This window comes from Guyanagaster necrorhizus, assembly GCF_019112545.1.
Source record: "Guyanagaster necrorhizus MCA 3950 unplaced genomic scaffold BT62scaffold_3, whole genome shotgun sequence".
NCBI lineage: Eukaryota > Fungi > Basidiomycota > Agaricomycetes > Agaricales > Physalacriaceae > Guyanagaster > Guyanagaster necrorhizus.
In genome coordinates, this window is record NW_025064882.1 from 1,844,189 (window position 1) to 1,862,517 (window position 18,329).

The 18,329-nt window shown below is 50.2% G+C and overlaps 10 protein-coding genes across 10 annotated transcripts; 4 read left to right on the forward strand and 6 right to left on the reverse strand.

The window, feature by feature from the left end:
• Nucleotides 1-1,483: 1,483 nt before the first annotated feature.
• BT62DRAFT_927197 (uncharacterized protein) lies at nt 1,484-2,823 on the forward strand. Its single transcript, XM_043185195.1, has 2 exons — nt 1,484-2,186; nt 2,236-2,823. Exons 1-2 carry the CDS (start codon nt 1,536-1,538, stop codon nt 2,752-2,754), a joined length of 1,170 nt encoding a protein of 389 aa, XP_043044980.1. The 5' UTR covers nt 1,484-1,535; the 3' UTR covers nt 2,755-2,823.
• BT62DRAFT_927198 (uncharacterized protein) lies at nt 2,775-3,353 on the forward strand. Its single transcript, XM_043185196.1, has one exon. It carries the CDS (start codon nt 2,781-2,783, stop codon nt 3,321-3,323), a length of 543 nt encoding a protein of 180 aa, XP_043044981.1. The 5' UTR covers nt 2,775-2,780; the 3' UTR covers nt 3,324-3,353.
• A 4,230-nt stretch (nt 3,354-7,583) lies between these two features.
• BT62DRAFT_427222 (uncharacterized protein) lies at nt 7,584-9,883 on the reverse strand. Its single transcript, XM_043180856.1, has 4 exons — nt 9,620-9,883; nt 8,791-9,570; nt 7,804-8,745; nt 7,584-7,754 (listed from the first exon to the last, which is right to left on the reverse strand). Exons 1-3 carry the CDS (start codon nt 9,839-9,841, stop codon nt 7,987-7,989), a joined length of 1,761 nt encoding a protein of 586 aa, XP_043044982.1. The 5' UTR covers nt 9,842-9,883; the 3' UTR covers nt 7,584-7,754; nt 7,804-7,986.
• Nucleotides 9,884-9,975: 92 nt separating this feature from the next.
• Nucleotides 9,976-11,847, reverse strand: BT62DRAFT_883640 (chaperonin GroL; the record flags this gene model as incomplete). The annotated part of the gene is made up of 4 exons (XM_043182761.1): nt 9,976-11,419; nt 11,469-11,529; nt 11,582-11,632; nt 11,688-11,847. 4 exons carry the CDS (start codon nt 11,845-11,847, stop codon nt 9,976-9,978), a joined length of 1,716 nt encoding a protein of 571 aa, XP_043044983.1.
• A 512-nt stretch (nt 11,848-12,359) lies between these two features.
• BT62DRAFT_927200 (uncharacterized protein) lies at nt 12,360-13,259 on the reverse strand. Its single transcript, XM_043185197.1, has 5 exons — nt 12,995-13,259; nt 12,847-12,938; nt 12,679-12,797; nt 12,469-12,626; nt 12,360-12,413 (listed from the first exon to the last, which is right to left on the reverse strand). Exons 1-3 carry the CDS (start codon nt 13,024-13,026, stop codon nt 12,697-12,699), a joined length of 225 nt encoding a protein of 74 aa, XP_043044984.1. The 5' UTR covers nt 13,027-13,259; the 3' UTR covers nt 12,360-12,413; nt 12,469-12,626; nt 12,679-12,696.
• A 705-nt stretch (nt 13,260-13,964) lies between these two features.
• On the forward strand, nt 13,965-14,618 carry BT62DRAFT_1072052 (uncharacterized protein; the record flags this gene model as incomplete). Its single annotated transcript, XM_043178825.1, has 3 exons — nt 13,965-14,135; nt 14,195-14,242; nt 14,291-14,618. 3 exons carry the CDS (start codon nt 13,965-13,967, stop codon nt 14,441-14,443), a joined length of 372 nt encoding a protein of 123 aa, XP_043044985.1. The 3' UTR covers nt 14,444-14,618.
• BT62DRAFT_427336 (DnaJ-domain-containing protein) lies at nt 14,418-15,398 on the reverse strand. Its single transcript, XM_043180857.1, has 4 exons — nt 15,246-15,398; nt 15,035-15,178; nt 14,557-14,990; nt 14,418-14,510 (listed from the first exon to the last, which is right to left on the reverse strand). The coding sequence occupies exons 2-4, from the start codon at nt 15,110-15,112 to the stop codon at nt 14,492-14,494; spliced, it is 531 nt and encodes a 176-aa protein (XP_043044986.1). The 5' UTR covers nt 15,113-15,178; nt 15,246-15,398; the 3' UTR covers nt 14,418-14,491.
• BT62DRAFT_427390 (uncharacterized protein) lies at nt 15,027-16,338 on the reverse strand. The gene is made up of 3 exons (XM_043180858.1): nt 16,242-16,338; nt 15,798-16,171; nt 15,027-15,745 (listed from the first exon to the last, which is right to left on the reverse strand). Exons 2-3 carry the CDS (start codon nt 16,012-16,014, stop codon nt 15,129-15,131), a joined length of 834 nt encoding a protein of 277 aa, XP_043044987.1. The 5' UTR covers nt 16,015-16,171; nt 16,242-16,338; the 3' UTR covers nt 15,027-15,128.
• Nucleotides 16,091-16,826, reverse strand: BT62DRAFT_978248 (ribosomal protein S8; the record flags this gene model as incomplete). The annotated part of the gene is made up of 4 exons (XM_043189334.1): nt 16,091-16,171; nt 16,242-16,420; nt 16,644-16,755; nt 16,806-16,826. The coding sequence occupies 4 exons, from the start codon at nt 16,824-16,826 to the stop codon at nt 16,091-16,093; spliced, it is 393 nt and encodes a 130-aa protein (XP_043044988.1).
• Nucleotides 16,827-17,030: 204 nt separating this feature from the next.
• Nucleotides 17,031-17,754, forward strand: BT62DRAFT_927203 (ribosomal protein S17e; the record flags this gene model as incomplete). The annotated part of the gene is made up of 4 exons (XM_043185198.1): nt 17,031-17,193; nt 17,240-17,294; nt 17,341-17,541; nt 17,589-17,754. Coding segments are annotated over 4 exons (429 nt in total), but the record flags the coding sequence as incomplete, so codon positions are not given.
• Nucleotides 17,755-18,329: the final 575 nt, after the last annotated feature.

The following is an 18,329-nucleotide window of genomic DNA, read 5'->3' on the forward strand; positions in this document are numbered from 1 at the left end:
CGAGGTGCGGGAATCCGTCGCGGATTGGACGCTCGTAGGACATGGAAACGCGGGGACCGGGGAATCATGAGCAGTATCGATATCTCGGCGTACGACTATCTGCAAATGGAAGATCCTTTGTCAAAGACGGGATTAGGGATATCATAGAAGTGATGCGGCATCCAGCTGGAGCTACGGCTGAGGTATTCCAATTTGGAACGAAGGGCAAGGGCAAGGGAGAGGGATAGAGCCAAGTGAGCACCTGGAGAGTTCGTTTGGCTCTCCAATGTTGTCGCTGATATGGAAGCATCAGGGTGGCTTATAATTCATGTACGAGGAGCTTCCATATACCGCGTCTGTCCGAGGTCTTCAAGATCCGCGATGACAGACGACAAGTCGCGACCCCGGCTCGTGTGAAATTACACGTACACCGCTAAGGTCTCTAAAAGTCCACAGCGAGAGTGGATACTCGACCGCAACCTAATCAGAGGTCGTCAGCCTTCCTTAATTGCCGCCGGACTCTGATCGGACTCGCTCTTAGGGACAATGATCAGAGGCAAAATACTCTGCCTGTTCGAGTCGTTAAAATACTCGATGAAAGGGAAGTAAAATGAAAGAACATAATTCTTCTGCGAGCCAATATTAGCGTCCAACTTTGTGATTATCAGTGGAAAGCCTGCGCAGAGTTGATTCACGTAGAATCACAATTAATACTGAAAGGAAGCTGCAATTGGTTAAAGTACGAATCTCGATCGATGACGCATTATTGTTTGTACAATACGGCGTTGGCAAGCACCGGGAGCCGGCCCGCCTGAGCGCCCAGGTCCTGAATTTAGATTGGCATACGAGTCGCAGTCCTGTATAAATTTGTGAACAGAAACTTTAGGAGGGTTCCGTACGCGCCACTTGAACCTGGGGTCACATATAAAAACATTGGATCACCTGTACATATTCCCCTCGACCTCGTATTTTATTTACAGGAGCAAGTTAAAAGTGCACGTAGTGTAGCGCCTTTATTATTTTTTTTTCCTGTGGTGCGCGGAGCTGTTCAGGTTGATCATGATTTACCAGTTTAACAAAATGGATCGGCGTGGGGGCTTGAGGGTCCAGGCTAGGGGCTGCCTTGTCCCCCCCTTCGCATGGTGCTCCGCCGAAGGGGTATGGAATTGGTAAATGCAAGACAATTTCAGTCGGCATCGAATATTGGGATCTGAAAAGGGGGGGAACAGACTGGCGGCATCATAGAGGATGAGACAAAATGTTTCGGAGGCAGGGGCTGCGGGCCGGCGGTGAGTAGATGGATAGGCAAATGGCGACGAACAAATTTGCTGAGCAGTAGTAATCAGTTGGATCAGGATAGATCAGGCAAGGGAACATGCGAATGCCTCGAGGCAAGGTGTTCTGATGGATGGGGTCGAAGAAGTCGGAGGCGGGTTGGGGTATCCGGGGTCCTGGCCGGCCATGTGACGACGGGCCGACTTTTTAACGACGCGAAGGCGGATGGCGCCTATAAAGACCATGCGCCCCGGATTCCGCCTCCCGTCTTTTTCGCCCCAATGTCCCCTCCTCCGCCTCCATCCCTTCCTTCCACCAATCACATCCTTGCCCGTGACCGCGATAATGCCCAGCCATCCTCTCGCAGCCAGATAGCTGCCCTTCTCACAGACAGCTACAAGGAAATCGAGGCCTTGCGCCACTCTCTTACTGAAGAAAAACGACGCGCAGACCATTGGAAAAGTCTCGCGGAGGCCTTCGACGCTGCTTCGTCCAATGGCTCCTCTCAGGATCTACACGACAAGATACGGGGCCTCGAGCAACGTGCATATAGCGCAGAATGTCTCAGAGACGAAGAGATGGCACGACGGGTGGCGATTACCGATCTTTGGTGCCAGCTACGGGACTATCTCTCTGTCCTCGACGCCCATAGCAAGGACGCGCGACTCGCCCTCGACAGAAGCGTCGATATCGTCGGCAAGGGCGTCGGTGCCGGCGCTCTCATTCGTGAACTTCCTGTCATCCCTGTGCCTTCCATCACCGATATCGCTGGCGGTGAAGATAAGGTCTACTCGAGCCAGGGCATGCTTCCGCCTGTAGGCACACATCTTCTTCGCAAGGGCCAGCAGTCATCAGCTGGCGGGCGGGTCCGGCCGAGGTCGGACAGCATGGAGATGGGCGGGCATGCTGCTAAGAAGAGCCGGCATGAATCTGTGAGCGTCTTCCGGGATGTCCTGCTCTATATCTGACCCCTTTCCTTAGCGTCCTCATCGGTCACATTCTCGCTCATCATCGCACTCATCCATCGATGAGATGATCCTGCAGGCTGCTGATCGCGACGAAGGTGCCATGTACACTCACCCTCCGCCTCGTCGCAATGGCGCTGGCACCGGAAAGCTCGTTCCCGATGGTGTTCTCCCGCAGCAGCAATATCAGACGCACGTCTTTGCTCCAGTCGTCACTGGCGCACCTACTAAGAAGGGCAAGTACAATCCCGGCAGTCAGGTCCTTGAAACTCAACAACCATCTCTCACCCATCCCCCGCATCTTTCTTCTCATCCAGCCTCTCTCTCAGCGCATCCTTCTATCAATGTAGGCATCGAACAGAAGATCTATCCCCCAACCAATGAGCAAGGTCAGAGAATATGTCGCAGCTGCGGTCAGCCAGGCCGCTACAAAGAAGACAAATGTGTTGAGAAATGGGGTCCAGGGCCAATGGGTCCAGGTACCGTATGTGACCGGTATGTCTTTCCAACCAACTGCTTATCTTCATTTGACTAATTACGATCTCTAGATGTCGCAAAAAAATGAAACGTTTCGAACGGCGGGGCACGCTGGGAGCTTCCCAAACCCTCAACCCTCAACTCGCACGAAACAACCTTCCTCAGCCTCAACTGCACCCTTCACCGTCGCCTTCACACCCTTCCAATCCCATGCCGCGACCTTCTTCCTCTTCTTCTTCATCTGTTCACCACTCTCCATCCATCCATCGCGCGTCTCCTTCCGGCGTGCATCGCTCCGACACTATTGTCGTTCCTTCCTTGCCTCCCATTGCCGTCGAGCGTGACACGCCTTCGGTACGCCGCATTACTCCTTCTCACTCAAACGGCTCCGGCAAGGAGAGCGATGCCGATGCTGACGCTGACGGTGAGGTCGACGAGATCGACGCCGATGGCGATGTTGATATGCGAGAGTCACAGGTTCGAGCAGTGGGGCTTGACAAGTCAGACAAGGCGGACAAGGATCGAGCGAAGAGTGAGGACGCTGCCGCTGGGGAGTCAGGGGAACCTGAAGAGAGCGTCGTAGATGACCTGCTTGAAGCGGTAGATGCAGCCGAAGCGAGAGGCTGATGAACTATTCTTCTCCTCTCTCTCTCTCTATCTGTTTTATCTGTTTTTTTTCTTTGTTACATGCTCTTTGTCTAACTGTGTTTGTGCTGTGTTTCTTGTGTTTCTAGTGTGACAATTGTTGTACGTACAAGGCCAATATCTCTGTTGCTCGATACCTCAGCCTTTGGATCCGGGGTACAAGTCCCATATGCATCACCCGAATCAAACGTGATTGCACGGCGTGGGTGTCGTTCTGCGCGAGACCTAACTATGGCTTATAATTATCATGCCCCTTACCCGAATATGACTTCGCTCTCATCAATCCAAACACGCCAGAAGGGCAGCCAAGCAGCAACCGGCCATATCTTCCTTTCACTAGCACATGATAGAAACCTCGAATCCATGAGAGAAATCCGATTGCAAACACGCATTCATTTTCATCAGTTCCTAGCCTTCACGTCTGTCAACACCTTTTCTGGACCGAATTCGAAGGCAGTATTATGCCAAAGCGGCCAATCACTTTGAACCCATATGTTCACTTCCGTCCGATGTTCGCAAAGAAACGGGTCGCCGACGAGCGCATCATCGACTATGAATAGATGGCCTGCCAAGGGTGAAGATATCAGCCGACCATGCCCTTGTACAGGACGATGCGCCAAGGAACCGCATCAAGGGAAAAGGGCGTGGACTCAAGAGGAATTTAGGAACTCGCCAATGACCTCGTTATCACTGTCAGACTTAATCTGAAGTCTTCAAGAGTCAAGAACATTCCTCACGGCACGTCAAAATGCTCTCTCGTGAAACTCTTTACCTTAATCTTTCGCTACCTGGATAGCGCAGCAATCTGGCTTTAACACCGAGAACAGCCTTCGGATTGCTCGTAATAGCCGACGCGGATGCCCGACGGAGGTAATGAGAGCAACGAACTTCACTGTCCCTGAGGTTTCTTGATGCCAGAGCAGAATCACACAGGTTACCAACACGACAATGAGATGCATAAGAATTAAACTTAGCCCTTAGCCTGTCATCAAGACTTCCTTTTCAGCTTAGCGGAGAGGAGGCCGTGTTAGTGACGGGTAACTTGACCTGAACCTGAGGAAGTTAGGTCCTCGAGGACCAGCGTCCTTCTTTCTTACTGGTTCCCGCTAAGTACCGACCTTACGATGGCAAGATTCCGGCAGTAAATTGATTCTAGAACGCTGCCTTGCGGCCCTCACTCCCACGTCAGATAGGAAATGAAGGTATGCGACCCAGCGTCCAATGAGCTTAAGCTGACGAACCCTCCAGGTTCCTATCAGTTATTGTAGTCCATTTGACGTAAACGCGTAAGGGTGCTACCGTACTGCGATCTGAAGTACATATGAATGAAATGGTCTCGATCCTGTCCAAGGACCTGAAAATCCTCCGCTTAGAACGATCTGCCCACCACGAACCCTTGGAGTTCCTACCAGAACAGACGAGTCTCGTCGATCCCAGCCGGAGGCACCGACGGACGTCTTTCGCGAGACACCTTTGCATTGCTTTGAAGACTCTTGGATGACATGCAAAATCCCAGGGTATTATCGTCCATGAAATTTATTTCACACCTGAAAAAAAGTCCTCCCCGACAGCTACGGGCTTCTCCACCCTCAAAACAAAATCGCGTCGTAGCCTCTCGAGAGGATGTACTCGTGAACCACTATTACTTATTGTATGATTCTGCACTGCGCCCTGAATCTGAATTTTTTTACACATGTAGGCTGTTTCTGCCCTGGGTCTTGACCATCTTACGGCGTTATGTCCAGAGGGTTCCTTTGATATCACCTGAACCCATACTCAAACTCAACCTCAAGTGCGTATGCTGGAAGGCTTGGCAGGGGCCGTGTCCCTGTCCATCGCACTTCCCCTTTTTGACACAGTCCCTAACGACTTGCAGATAACACGCCTCTGAAAGCTAATTTGCGATTTTCACTCAATGACGGGTCTTCTGTCAGCTACTTATGGTGCTTGCGCAGACTCGAGTTGTCTTCGTGTTAGGGGTCTCAGTCTTCACTCGTAGTGGTGTAAAGGACTGAGGTACGTCGGGGCGAAAATTATCTAAAATATGGTAACGATCGCGCTACTGAATATGAATCACTTATCTAAATATATAATAGCTCCGAATAGGCCGATGCATAGGTGTCGACTGAACCTCTCGACACTTCGTGTCTTCGGAATCTCAGCTTTCTCTTATAACTCAGGGCATAGCTTGACCTTGAATCTGTCGGAGTGGTGTCTGTTGAATTCCCCTGCTGCCATGTATCGGTGACATCTCTAGTCTATTGTGATGGCTTGCCTTACGCTCCGATGACTTTCTTGCTATGACGCGGCCAACTTCAATAGGCGAGACCTACGGAGCGCTCTCTGCCATAGTCCTAAAGTATAGCAGACTGCTGTGGATTATCGCTCATTCTGGGTTTCATTTTTGTCAGGCCAATTATGCTCAGTAAACGTGTACTGGATGCATTGGATGCAAGCTGAATGCATTTCCTGGCATTGGTAAAGTTATTCGATGAAAAAAACCATCTGCTCAACATTTAGTGGATTTCAGGTTGCTCCTTTGAACTCGTTTCTGTGCTATCAAAGCTACTGCAATATTAGAATCAAAAGTTGTACATAATGACTTCGGGTTTAGGCTTCAGTCGTCTCTCATCGACATCAACACGATCACAGTTCTAGTCCGTATAAAAGATTCACTCCGCTATGTGTTCTTGCTAAAACTTTTCGAATTAGTGGATCCCAAAATGTGTTGCTTGGTGACTTCTTTTAGTGTCTACTGTTATACCATGGCACTGCTCGTTTTTGAGACTGATGAATATACCTGGTTGTTCTATCATCCCAAACTTTTTAAATGCCCTCCAATCAAAAAAAGGCCCTCCTCACTAGCAATTCAGTATGATATTTCGTGGATTATGATTCGTCGGTTTGCTATTACTTTCTTCGCGAAGTTACACCTCCGTCATCATCAATACCGCAACATCCCCGTCCATGACGGAGCTCTATGATCTTGGCCTACTCAACTATCTTGATGTATTTCGGGTGGGTTCCTACTCCTCTTCTTTTCTGCTACTTAACTCAGAGTACTTCGAGGGGCTCCGAACCGCACGTCGGATCGAGCAACTGTACACCGACTCATATTCGCAGTCAGAGGTCGGTGAAACGGTGGTTTAATGCTGACAGTGGACAACGAATTTTCGTGATGTAGTGGTGTTATGGAAATCACTTTTGAATAGTAAGTAGGTCGGCTTTTGTGGAAAATTATCCTCAACGGTATTCGTCGCGCAATCTCGCATGGGTACACGTCGATATGCACGACATTCGAACACCATTCAGTTATCCAGTAATTTCAATTAAATAAAGCACTGGCTAGCCACTCCAGGTACACTGCCGTCAACGATTTGCACTGGATCTGGTCCACCTTCTGAACTGTTGGGGGAAGACGGGTCTCGATAACAGATGCAACGTCATTATCGTCATACGTCGGCGTGGATAGACGTTCCGCAGAAGGTGTTGTGTTGATTCGGACGACATCTTCGAAGTCCAACTTGGCAGTAATATACCCTGGAAAATTCCCCTAACGAGGTGACGGATATTGGGTAACCCGCGTAGGAACTCTAGCAAAGATGTGCAGTCCTCTTGATTGAGACTCTTCTGCGACTCGGCATAACTGTATTAACAGAGATTTGAGATAGTGGTAGGGAATTCCAGTTGATGTGCGCCGCGAAATAATAAGTGCCGATGAGCCGTCTCGAATGCTTTCACCACGGCATCATCGAATATCGGTTCAGCAGGCGTGTGGGGGATTTGACACGTTCCAGCCGCAAGAATTGCAATAGATCAAAGTATCTTCTGAACGCCGTGAAGCCTATTTCAAAGGACGTGAAAGGGACGACGACGGTGAGATATTGAATGCGGGGTGCAGGATTGATGCTAGGTGACTGAACAATGTCCCTGTTACATATGCTGGCCGAAGACTATGGCCACGACTTCGTTCCAGTGTGGCAGACGTGGGATAGTGTCCAAGGACAACTCTTTGCAGTTGAGAGGCGCCCTGCTGTAAAAACAGCGTGTCGTCAACGCAGTACGAAAAATTTCCCGAAGGATATCGTCTGGTATGGTTTATACGATATGTATGACAACTCCTGCCCCGAGGCCAATCTTTTCTGGTTGAGATTCTGTCAAGAATATCCTGTGCTTTAAGGCTCGAGAGTGACTGGCAAGTCGATGAGAGAATTTCAAGGGGGTGCTCTTGTCCTCTGGAGAAGAGTAGTTATGGTGCTGTAAGAGCCTCTCAATTCGTGGTGAGCGTGTAGTCTACATGGTTTAAAAAGTAGAATCCGATATCGTTGGTGAAAGAATCGGAGTTGGAGGTGATACTACGATGATACCACGCCCCGTGAAAAGATGCGATGTCAACGACGCCTTTGAAAAATGCTATCAATCTTCATTAGCATGAATGCTCTCAGACAAGTAGCCTACATACCTCAATCTTTTTTTCCTGATGGCAGCTGATGTGAGTTTTAGGCTTTCCGGGACAGTCACGAAATTTCACCGTGTACCGCTGACTTGAGGGCATATTCGTTGAAATGAAAAATTAAGGTATGTAGCAGTAAAGTGCATAACATAAATAATAAATACCAGAAGTGAAAGTGTTCCCAGTGAGCGTCTACTCCTTGACTTTCCAAACCACACCAGCGACTGCCAGCCCTACCACAATCACACCAAAGGCAGTCAACATCTCCTGCCTGCCCTTGACATCCTTGAGTTTTTGTTTTTTTGACAGGTCCTCCACCTTCACGTATCCATCTTCATCCACGTCTGTATCGTTTGGCGGCGGGACACTGATACTCTGCCCCCGTCGTCCACGCCTTCTCGGTCTCCCGCTACTTCCACCGTCATGTCCGTCGGAATCACTGCTAAGACTTCGAGGACTTGGCGGGCCGTCGCCCTGAAAGACCTTGACGACCTCTGCCTCTGGCTTCTTCTCCTCCTTCTGCCGCCGCTCGATCTCCTCCACTCGACGTATAACATCCTCCCATCGGCCAGCACGTTCCCGTTCCCGTTCCCATTCCTCCCGCTCACTATCCCGTTCAGTGAGCAGGCCCTCGAGTCGCTCAACCTTCTTCTCAAGACCACGGATAACGTCTTGCGCCGCTTCATGTTGCGCCCGTAATACCCCTGCGCTTTCGAGTGTCCCTGCTAGTTGGTCGGTTAACCGTCCAACCTTAAGGCTGAGCTCATCAATAACGGAGGACCAGTCTTGTCTTGTATTCGTCGTCTCCATCATGCCTGGTTCCGGCGTCTTGGGGCGAGCTCGCTCCTGTGGTGGCTCGTCTTCTTCACGTTCATCAACCTCCTCGACCGTCTCTAGTTCTCGTTCCGTAATTGTAGTAACGCTTCGTGCATCGTCGTCATCATCGTCGACCTGAGAATATTAGAAAAACACATAGAACCAGGTCGTGAGAATTACCTCGTTTCGTTTGGTCATGCCATCGACAATCATACTGCGAATTTCTCGCCACATATTTTCCTGCTCCTTCAGTTTTTGTTCCAGTTCCCTGACCTTCTCAACATGAACATCCAAAGCATGCTGGGTCTCAGCCAACTGCTTCTGAACCTCACCCATGACTGCTGCACCTTCGTCTTCCGGCTTCTTCTCCTTCTCCTTCTCTTCTATACGCTCCTCGACTACCTGCACGGGAGGCCGGACCGGCGGCAGAGCCCCGTTCACCGGTATCGCACTTCCCGCCCCACCACCCAACACCTCCCCAATGTCCCCCATGGCGCCCGTCAGCGCCCCCAGCTCCGCGCCAGTTTCCCGACTCTTTTGAAGCTCCCCTTGCAGTCTGCTCAAAATATGCTCAAAGGTCAACCCGCTCTTCCCAGGCGGACGCATACTTCCGCCCATTCCACCCATTCCCATGGCTTGTAGCCCGCCCGGTCGTCGTCCAGGTACAGGCCCAGGGGGAGCAGGTGGGTTAAACGAGGCTACCGGGGCGGGCCCTAGTGAATGTGATGCTTGCTCCGACCGTGCAGCAACCATTGCATCCTGCTCCGTAAACACGCACACGACCCGGGCAGCTACTTTGTGATGCACGATTGTTTTGTTGTCCTCGCCGACAATATCGATTCCAAACTCGACGATGTCGTCACTCTTCAGCTCGAAATTCTCACTCTCTACGCCTTCAGGGCTGAGTCGTTCGCCGTTAATGAAGGTTCCGTTAGAACTTTTGACATCTTTAATGTATATCTGCCACTAAGTCAGCGACTGTATGTCTAGTAGAGAACGCTGTATGCACCTTGCCATTCTCCTCCCACACTTCAGCATGCTGTCGACTCAAGACCTTGCTGTCAAAATAGCCATTCCTCTCTCCAGGGGTCGTCTTTGCATTCGTCTGGCGTCCAATCTTCACCCTCCCTTGCAGTGATATATGTTTCGGCACGAACGAGTCATTCAGAGGATACAAGTATAGCGCTGGAATTGGTGATAACAAACCGGGGGACGACGTTGGGGCGGGCATCGCGTTCGTTTTTCGTGGTCGTCGAAAGTTGTCGGTAGTGTGACGTGACCAATAACGAAATTCAGGACGCACGATCATGTGATGAGATTAAATTGAGTGGGGTGAAATACAATATTAGTAATATTTTTGAGGGCCTAGAAACCCCCCATGCCGCCCATTCCGCCCATTCCGCCCATCGGTGGGCCGCCCTTCTCCTCAACTTCTGCCTCGACAATGGAACACTCACTCGTCGTCAGCAAGCTAGCAACACCGGATGCATCAACCAGCGCCGTGCGTACGACCTTGAGCGGGTCAACAATGCCACTCTTGACCATGTCAACATATTCGCCCTTGCTCGCGTCGTATCCCCAGCTAAACTTGTCTTCACCAGCGTAACGCTCTAGCACGTTGCCAACTATGACACTTGCCTCTTCACCAGCGTTCGATAGAATTGCCCGAGCTGGTCCAGCAAGGGCGCGTTTTATGATGCTGACACCTAGCTCTTGGTCAAAGTTAGCGGTCGCGACACCGTCTAGAATCTGCGAAGCCTTGAGAAGGGCAATACCGCCCCCAGGAAGGATACCCTCCTCAACAGCTGCACGCGTCGCGTTAAGGGCATCATCATATCGGTCCTTCTTCTCTCCCACTTCGACTTCGCTGCTGCCGCCGACTTTAATGACAGCAACACCGCCGCTCAGCTTAGCAAGACGCTCCTGTAGACGTGTACGATCGTAATCGCTCGTGCCCTTGTCATCAATTAACCCTCGGATCTGCTCGCACCGCGCCTGGATTGCCCGGCCCTCGCCTTCACCGTTAAGAACGATCGTGTCTTCCTTGGTTACAGTCAAGCTACCGGAGCTACCGAGCATCTCCCGCGATGCATGCTCAAGCTTGATGTCGACCTCGTTGCTAAACACAGTACCACCAGTAAGAACCGCCAAATCGCCAAGGATGTTCTTGCGGTTGTCCCCGAAGCCAGGGGCCTTTACCGCAGCGACCTGCAGTTGACCACGTAGCTTGTTGAGAATACAAGCTGCCAATGCCTCGCCGTCGACATCCTCAGCGATAATGACCAATGGCCGTCTCTCCCTAGCGGCAATCTCCAGAGACGGCAAGATATCAGCAAGCACACTGATCTTGCCCTCGCTGAGCAAGATCAACGGTTTCTCCATCTCGCATTTCTGGCCCTTGACGTCCGTGATGAAATATGGACTGATGAATCCCCGGTCGAACCGCATGCCCTCCGTGATCTCAATCTCGTCTTCAATTGTCTTTCCCTCCTTGACCGTGATGACACCCTCCTTGCCGACCTTCTCCATCGCCTGTGCAATCAGGCTCCCGACATGGACATCGCCGTTCGCACTGATCGTAGCAACCTGGGCAATTTCCTCACTTGTTGTGATCGTCTTCGTCTTGTCGCCAAGGAAGGCGACGACCTTTTCCACAGCTGCTTGCGAACCCCGGCGGAGGTCCATTGGGTTGCACCCAGCAGCTACGTTCTTAACGCCCTCAGCATAGATGGCCCGAGCGAGCACGGTAGCAGTTGTCGTTCCGTCTCCAGCAATCTCGTTGGTCTTCTGTGCGACATCCTGAACGAGTCTGCGGAACGTTAGTTTGCAACATTCCTAGGCGTGCCCGCAACACCCACCTGGCACCCAGGTTCTCAAACTTGTCCTTTAGAGTAACAGCCTTAGCGACTGTGACACCATCTAATGACTGTTGTCAGCACCCTGCATATCCTCATTCAAGCCCGTTACTCACCCTTCGTGATCTTTGGACCGCCAAAGCTCTGTTCAATAATCACATTGCGGCCTGAAAACCAATCCACATCAGCATTGCCTCAATAAGGGTGTGGGTCTAGACATACCCTTGGGTCCCAAGGTTACACTAACAGCGTTAGCAAGGATGTTGACACCATTGAGTATTGCCGCGCGTCCTTCATTACTGAATTTGATATCTTTGTGCGCATATCGAACACCACTAATTTTGCGTGCGGAAAGACGGATAGTGGAGGAGAGGTGGTGCATCTGGACGTGATGTTGAACGAAAATTGTTGGGAGGTACGTGGGTGTAAGAAGCAGGGACGAATGAACCACGGGTATTCGACAGAAAACAGAGGAAGGCGAAAATAGATACCAACATACAGAAGAGCATACCACATACCATTGTCGCGAGAAGAATAAAGGCGAAAGAAAATAAAGACCATTCGTCAGCAAACTTGGCACAGGGTTTCAGTTGGCAAAGACACTGGCGTACCTTTCAAAAAGAGCTTTTCGTGGTAGAGAACAAGAGAGCTGGAAAAAGGAAAGAGGTGAGAGTTTCAATCTCAAGTAAACGAGATGAAAGAAGAGGAAGGTGAAGGAAATTACCAGAACTTCCCCCGCATAAATTTTCTGAAAACGCCTTACATAAGCGAAGCACGTGGGAGCGTCGGGCCGAGGACGCGCTAAAGTTGGGTCTGTTCTGCAATTTGTCGGCAATTCCTTTCTTCATTCACATCAAGACCTCAATTCTACCTCTTCGTAGGGCACCCATTGACTCTCTAGCTACTACTGAAGAATACCGTAACTAGTTTGTAATTGGTTCTAGGCTGGTATGTCTGCCCAGTAGTAGAACTTTCCGAGCCTGCCCTTTACCATGCTCCCAAGCTGTCAACAAACAGAATATGACTGCATTGATCTGGTTCTGATGACTTCAATGTCTTGACAAGACTGCCTCTGACCGAGAGAAATCGCGGTACATAAAGGATCGTCGCGCGTGTATCTTCAGGGTTGACCCGAACACAAGGAGTGAACACACATGCACGGTATGCATAATAATACAAAATATACAAAAGTCTAATATCTTGTCCCATAAAGAAAGGATTCATCCACAATCTAGGACTGGGAGTTCCAGCAAAAAGTGTAATCGATGTCGTCAGCTTCGTAATCATCCTCCCACATCGCGCTCTCAATGTACTCCCTCAAACAATGCACAGGTAAACTCCTCTGCTTCTTCCTCGAGTGAAAAGGCTAGAAAACAGTCAGACAAACGTGAAGATGCTGAGAAATTAGACGCACTCTGGCAAGAATTACACGTCCCGTGAGCCTCGCATAATTTCTTACACTCTGAGTAAAGGGTGAGCAAATGGCTGAGATACAAAAGCGCAAGCTCACCGAGCTCAAACATATCCAGTAGTAACCGGGTTGTACTTGTCCGACTTCCATCCATTCCAGTCATTCTTGTTCACAAATACTACTTTCCAAAGACAGCTGTGTCGGGCCATTGCTCGGGACTCAGGAATCCACACTCGGGCTATGCGAAAAGCGAAGATGCCTATGATGGAGACGATTGACATGATGACGAATAAGTATGATAGGTAGGCGAGGATTGTCTGAAGGATATTGGCATTTTTGCAGCCATTCTATATCTTGCGAGTGTCTCGAGAAGGAATGAGGATTAAAATTAAAACCACAGAATTCCGGGTCACTGTTTTCTCCAAGATGCCCCGTAGTGGTGCAGGAGATTTGGTATGTACCTAGCAATCGTTCTTTTCATAGAATGGAACATGACCGTAATCTCTTCTTCCCGGTCTCGGACTAAGTCCGACTTCAACCTTCTTCTCGATATGGTCGGTTTCACGAGCATCTTCATTATTCTTCTGTTCGGAAACGCCCGGGATCCAAAAGTCAACTACTTTACCATATCTTTGTAGAAACCAGATTATGTTCCAAACTTGAAGTTTGAAGCTTGAAGCATTTTACTTGGTTACTTGGCAACCTCTCCTGCAAGGACGAAATCTTGTGAGTCTCTGACATAAGCCCTCCTCCAAACGAATTCTCGAGTTCTCGAATAACTTCAATAGTATTGTCTATGCAGAAATGGCTAGGATTTCAAAGTCGTCGTGAGCCAGATAATTAGATAAGTTTCACAGCCCGAAGCTCGAAGATCTCAAGTTTGATTTTATAAAAAGAACGATCGTGATTTTCTTGATGTCTTTCCAACACCATCGGCACTGCCTGTCTGCACCAAGCCTCAACGACGTGGGACTCTGTGGTCTCTGATCCTCATTCCTTCTCGAGACACTCGCAAGATATAGAATGGCTGCAAAAATGCCAATATCCTTCAGACAATCCTCGCCTACCTATCATACTTATTCGTCATCATGTCAATCGTCTCCATCATAGGCATCTTCGCTTTTCGCATAGCCCGAGTGTGGATTCCTGAGTCCCGAGCAATGGCCCGACACAGCTGTCTTTGGAAAGTAGTATTTGTGAACAAGAATGACTGGAATGGATGGAAGTCGGACAAGTACAACCCGGTTACTACTGGATATGTTTGAGCTCGGTGAGCTTGCGCTTTTGTATCTCAGCCATTTGCTCACCCTTTACTCAGAGTGTAAGAAATTATGCGAGGCTCACGGGACGTGTAATTCTTGCCAGAGTGCGTCTAATTTCTCAGCATCTTCACGTTTGTCTGACTGTTTTCTAGCCTTTTCACTCGAGGAAGAAGCAGAGGAGTTTACCTGTGCATTGTTTGAGGGAGTACATTGAGAGCGCGATGTGGGAGGATGATTACGAAGCTGACGACATCGATTACACTTTTTGCTGGAACTCCCAGTCACAGGGGCGTGATTGCAGGTAATTTATACGTATCGTCTGTAAAGGGTCTAATTTTCAAGCGCCGTACTGTCTATCCCGACTCCTTTCCACTAAGCAACAGTCAGGCAAGAACAGCAACAGTCTGCAAGGACTTACCTTGAACCCAAGACCCACATGACTACGCTCAACCCGGCGAGGAGCTGTAGGGCTCTGGCAGTGCCTGATATGCGACTGAATGCGATATGGGCCTTGTGCTCGTCGGAGTGGCGTTGAGAGACATTCTGGTAAACAGGGTGTGTCCGGTCACGCAACCCGGCACCAAACTTTACACCAGTCGATGTGTGGTATACCGGCCTTGGTTTTCTAGCCGTCCAGGCAAACTTTGCATTGGGTGGTCTGTTTCTCGTCTCCCAAGTAGTGGTACGGAAAAATGCGTGTTCTCGTGGGTGTGGTGGTACGGTAGTAAGGGACCTGTCATAGGCACGCCTCTGTCTGTCGTCAGACAAGACAGCATAGGCCTCTGAAGCACGACGGAAGTGGTCTGGGGAGTCAGGGTGAGCGGAGAGGTCTGGATGGTGGGCCTTGCTGAGCTGCAACGAGACTGAGTACTCTGCCTGTATGCTGGGCATCGTACCTGGTAGAAAGAGGACTTTATCTGGGCCTTGGATGCATTCCTTGGTACTTTAAGAGCGTGGTAGTGGTCAACAGGCATGGGTATGTTATTTGTGTTACGTAAAGAGACGATTATATATGGTGATATAAGCAGAAAGGCAGCCACCTGCGATAACAGGCAATGTCAGGTTATCATCTAATCCAAAATCAAGGGACTCTGCAAAGGCACTGACGAGTCCTGCATACGCCCCAAATACGACTGTCCCGACCCAGCCCTTCTCAGAGGGTACCCATGACCCGCCCCCAATCCCGCCCCAGAAGCCGAGCACGATACTCGTCCCCGTCACTGCAGCTGCCACGAACCCCGCGACGCTCTTCTTCTTCGACCACGGCAGTTTCGACGTCGACGGTCCGTACAGCCGCCCAAATGTGCTCGCCGCCGTGTCCGCCCAGGAGAGGATGAGGATGGACACCACAGCTACATCCAGCGGTAGGAACGTGAGCACAATGTTGACGCCGAGAATGTAGTAGATCACTCCGTTTGTCTGTGTCAGCTCGCTCGGCCGCATGAGAGGTCCGAGCAGGATATTGTATAGGCCGGCAAAGGGCGAGCGGGGAAGGGTAAGCCGGAGGATGTCGGCAGGAAGGATGACGAGCAGGAGCGATGTCCAGAGAACGCGCGTCACCGGCGCTGCTGACCCGCCAGAGACGTAGAGATACAGCGTCCCAAAGCCTGTTCGAGTCAGCACACGACCAGGGCACACGCAAACGACGAGCCAGCTCACCTATCGACGAATGCAGCACCTTGCGCGGTATCTCCCAGTCAATCTTTTCCTTTTCCTTTTCCTTTTCCTGCGGTTCATCGTCTTCAGAGGAAGGATTCGACGATTCTTCTTCCACCGGGTGCTCACCGAGGCCTTCCAGAGTACGTATTACTTTGCGTGTTATCGTCTGCACGCCAGGCGTAGGCGACCTTGACGTGCGAGGCGACGACATCGCCATCAAGGTGGTGGTAGTGGTACAAAGTTCAAAAGGGACTCAGGGGTCATCAATTACTGATTCCGGTAATTAGCGCTATCTAGTACACATATCCCAAGAGCTTTCCACCAATATTTTTGCGACGCGCCTCTTCGTGGTCCATAATACCACCAGACGTGGTCTAAAAAATCGTCAGTAAAGAAAAAAAAAAAAGAGGGGCTACACATGAAATGTAAAAAAAAAAAACCTACGAGAATGATGATTCCAAACCCACGAGCAGGCAACAACAAATTGACCCAGCTCTCAATCTCGTTGTGCTTCACGTTGTACCGGGGAGAGATCACACCCGTCTTGTTCAGCCGTCCATTAAGTTGGATCACAATTTTGCCAGAGCGATGGTCATCGATGATCTCGAATTCACCGATGTAGCCTGCAATTTAGGTTATAGCGTCAGCACCATTCACCATTCACCATTCACAAAACAAGCAAACATGTAGCCCCATCCGTGAACGCCTGTCCCTAGTACTGGAACACACGCTATATGGTTATCCGGGGCATCGATATATCGGAAACGCTAAAACGATGCCAGCGTGCTCTTCTTGCGCCGACACCGTAGTTATCGCCCGAATGAACAGGAAAAAAAGGACACCCACCATGTCTCTGCATGACGCTGAGAAACTTGACCACTACCTTGGACGACGGCCGGATGAGCACCTGCCGCTTGCCACGGCGTTCGGCATTGACGATATTGTTCAAACAGTCGTTCTACCGTCAGCTCAGTATGAGAATTACCCCCGCCCAAGGACACTACGCACGAGTACGGAGATGCGAACCATGACTGTCTTTTTTTTGTTTTCTAGAGAGAGACAAGTGTCAGCAGCCCGGAGAGTGTCGCCAACGAGCGAGTCGACCGGGCGCACGTACCTTGAGGAGGCGAGGAAAGTGAACAGGCAGACCAGGGCCCCAAATGTAATTTCAGCCTGCCGAGAGCGTGGGAACCAACTGTATAGTTGTGCAAGCCACCTCGGAACTTGCCGTCCCCGTCCTCAGTCTGCATTCCCTCCCTACCGACTCGATTCGACATTCAGTAAGATGGTGAGTTCGCCGTCAGTGACATCGCCGATGTCGCAGCTGATGATATTCTCAGGGCCGTGTTCGCACCAAGACGACAAAGAGGGCTTCCCGTGTTCTCATTGAGAAATAGTACGCCCTGCTAATATCGCTTTGGCTCGCTCTTACCTGTTCGCAGCTACCCCCGCCTCACCCTCGACTTTCACACCAACAAGAGGATAATCGATGAAGTCGTACGTGGCCCGTTCCACTGCCTCTTACATGTCTCACCCTTCCCAGGCCGTCGTACCCTCAAAACGCCTACGCAACAAAATCTCCGGCTTCACCACTCATCTCATGAAGCGCATCCAAAAAGGTCCCGTCCATGGTATCTCCTTCAAGCTTCAGGAAGAGGAGCGTGAGAGGAAGGACAACTACGTCCCAGAGGTGTCGGCGCTCGATACCAGTGCTACCGGTCTGGAAGTCGATACTGAGACCAAGGTGAGCATTGCAGTACATGCCATGCGTTTTGACTGATCTTGTCGCAGGAACTTCTCCATGCGCTCAACTTTGATAATATCCAAGTATCGGTCATCCAGCCAGCCGTTCCGGAGAGGGCCCCCAGGAGGGAGAGGAGGAACGTACCCGGTGCTGGGCGATAGATGTTTATTGCTATCCATGTATGCACATGAATCGTATGCTGGCTTCCTTGCACATTTTATGAGAACGAATGAGACTACGCACCAGTCTACCAAATAGTCTCTCTTACGTTCAATTATGTGACAGGACACCGCTGCAATGACAGCATTCCGCAATTGTTGCTATCTTTGATACTCAATACTCTCATTGTTTGTTAAAAAGAAGTACATTACCCCTTACCCACTGGAAGCGCAATCAACATCAGGAGACTTCGACTTCAGTCATGCAAGGTTGGACTAGCATCAGAGTCTAGTCGGAATCGTATAAAAAGATCCAAAGTTTCCGCAGACGGAAATATGGTTACGATGGGACACACTCTATGTGCGATAGCTGCATTTTACATGCGGTACTCTCGCTGTCGGGCATTTGAAAACATCCAGTGTTAATCGTCCCGCCATTTGTACTAGGGCTTGCCACAGTTCCCGCCTACTAGGAGAATTGCATCTCCTCGGTTCATGTCTTACGGCTGTCTTTCGCCAGTTTGTTTCTGTGCTACTTGGAGCCTATTTCTCGAACGATAGTTTGAGCCATCGGAATATTCATGTATGAGGTAAATTTACTGGCCACACATAAAATTAGATCTCCCGAAC

Coding starts and splice junctions, on each gene's coding strand:
- BT62DRAFT_927197 (XM_043185195.1), top strand. CDS start 1,536: ATGTCCCCTCCTCCGCCTCCATCCCTTCCTTCCACCAATCACATCCTT. Junction 2,187..2,235: donor AGAAGAGCCGGCATGAATCT/GTGAGCGTCTTC, acceptor CCCTTTCCTTAG/CGTCCTCATCGGTCACATTC.
- BT62DRAFT_927198 (XM_043185196.1), top strand. CDS start 2,781: ATGAAACGTTTCGAACGGCGGGGCACGCTGGGAGCTTCCCAAACCCTC.
- BT62DRAFT_427222 (XM_043180856.1), bottom strand. CDS start 9,841: ATGCCCGCCCCAACGTCGTCCCCCGGTTTGTTATCACCAATTCCAGCG. Junction 9,571..9,619: donor TGTGGGAGGAGAATGGCAAG/GTGCATACAGCG, acceptor ACTTAGTGGCAG/ATATACATTAAAGATGTCAA. Junction 8,746..8,790: donor GCATGACCAAACGAAACGAG/GTAATTCTCACG, acceptor TAATATTCTCAG/GTCGACGATGATGACGACGA.
- BT62DRAFT_927200 (XM_043185197.1), bottom strand. CDS start 13,026: ATGGAAGTCGGACAAGTACAACCCGGTTACTA. Junction 12,939..12,994: donor CAAGTACAACCCGGTTACTA/CTGGATATGTTT, acceptor CCATTTGCTCAC/CCTTTACTCAGAGTGTAAGA. Junction 12,798..12,846: donor CTCAGCATCTTCACGTTTGT/CTGACTGTTTTC, acceptor AGAGGAGTTTAC/CTGTGCATTGTTTGAGGGAG.
- BT62DRAFT_427336 (XM_043180857.1), bottom strand. CDS start 15,112: ATGCCTGTTGACCACTACCACGCTCTTAAAGTACCAAGGAATGCATCC. Junction 14,991..15,034: donor TAAAGTCCTCTTTCTACCAG/GTACGATGCCCA, acceptor GTCTCGTTGCAG/CTCAGCAAGGCCCACCATCC.
- BT62DRAFT_427390 (XM_043180858.1), bottom strand. CDS start 16,014: ATGGCGATGTCGTCGCCTCGCACGTCAAGGTCGCCTACGCCTGGCGTG. Junction 15,746..15,797: donor GGTGCTGCATTCGTCGATAG/GTGAGCTGGCTC, acceptor TGACTCGAACAG/GCTTTGGGACGCTGTATCTC.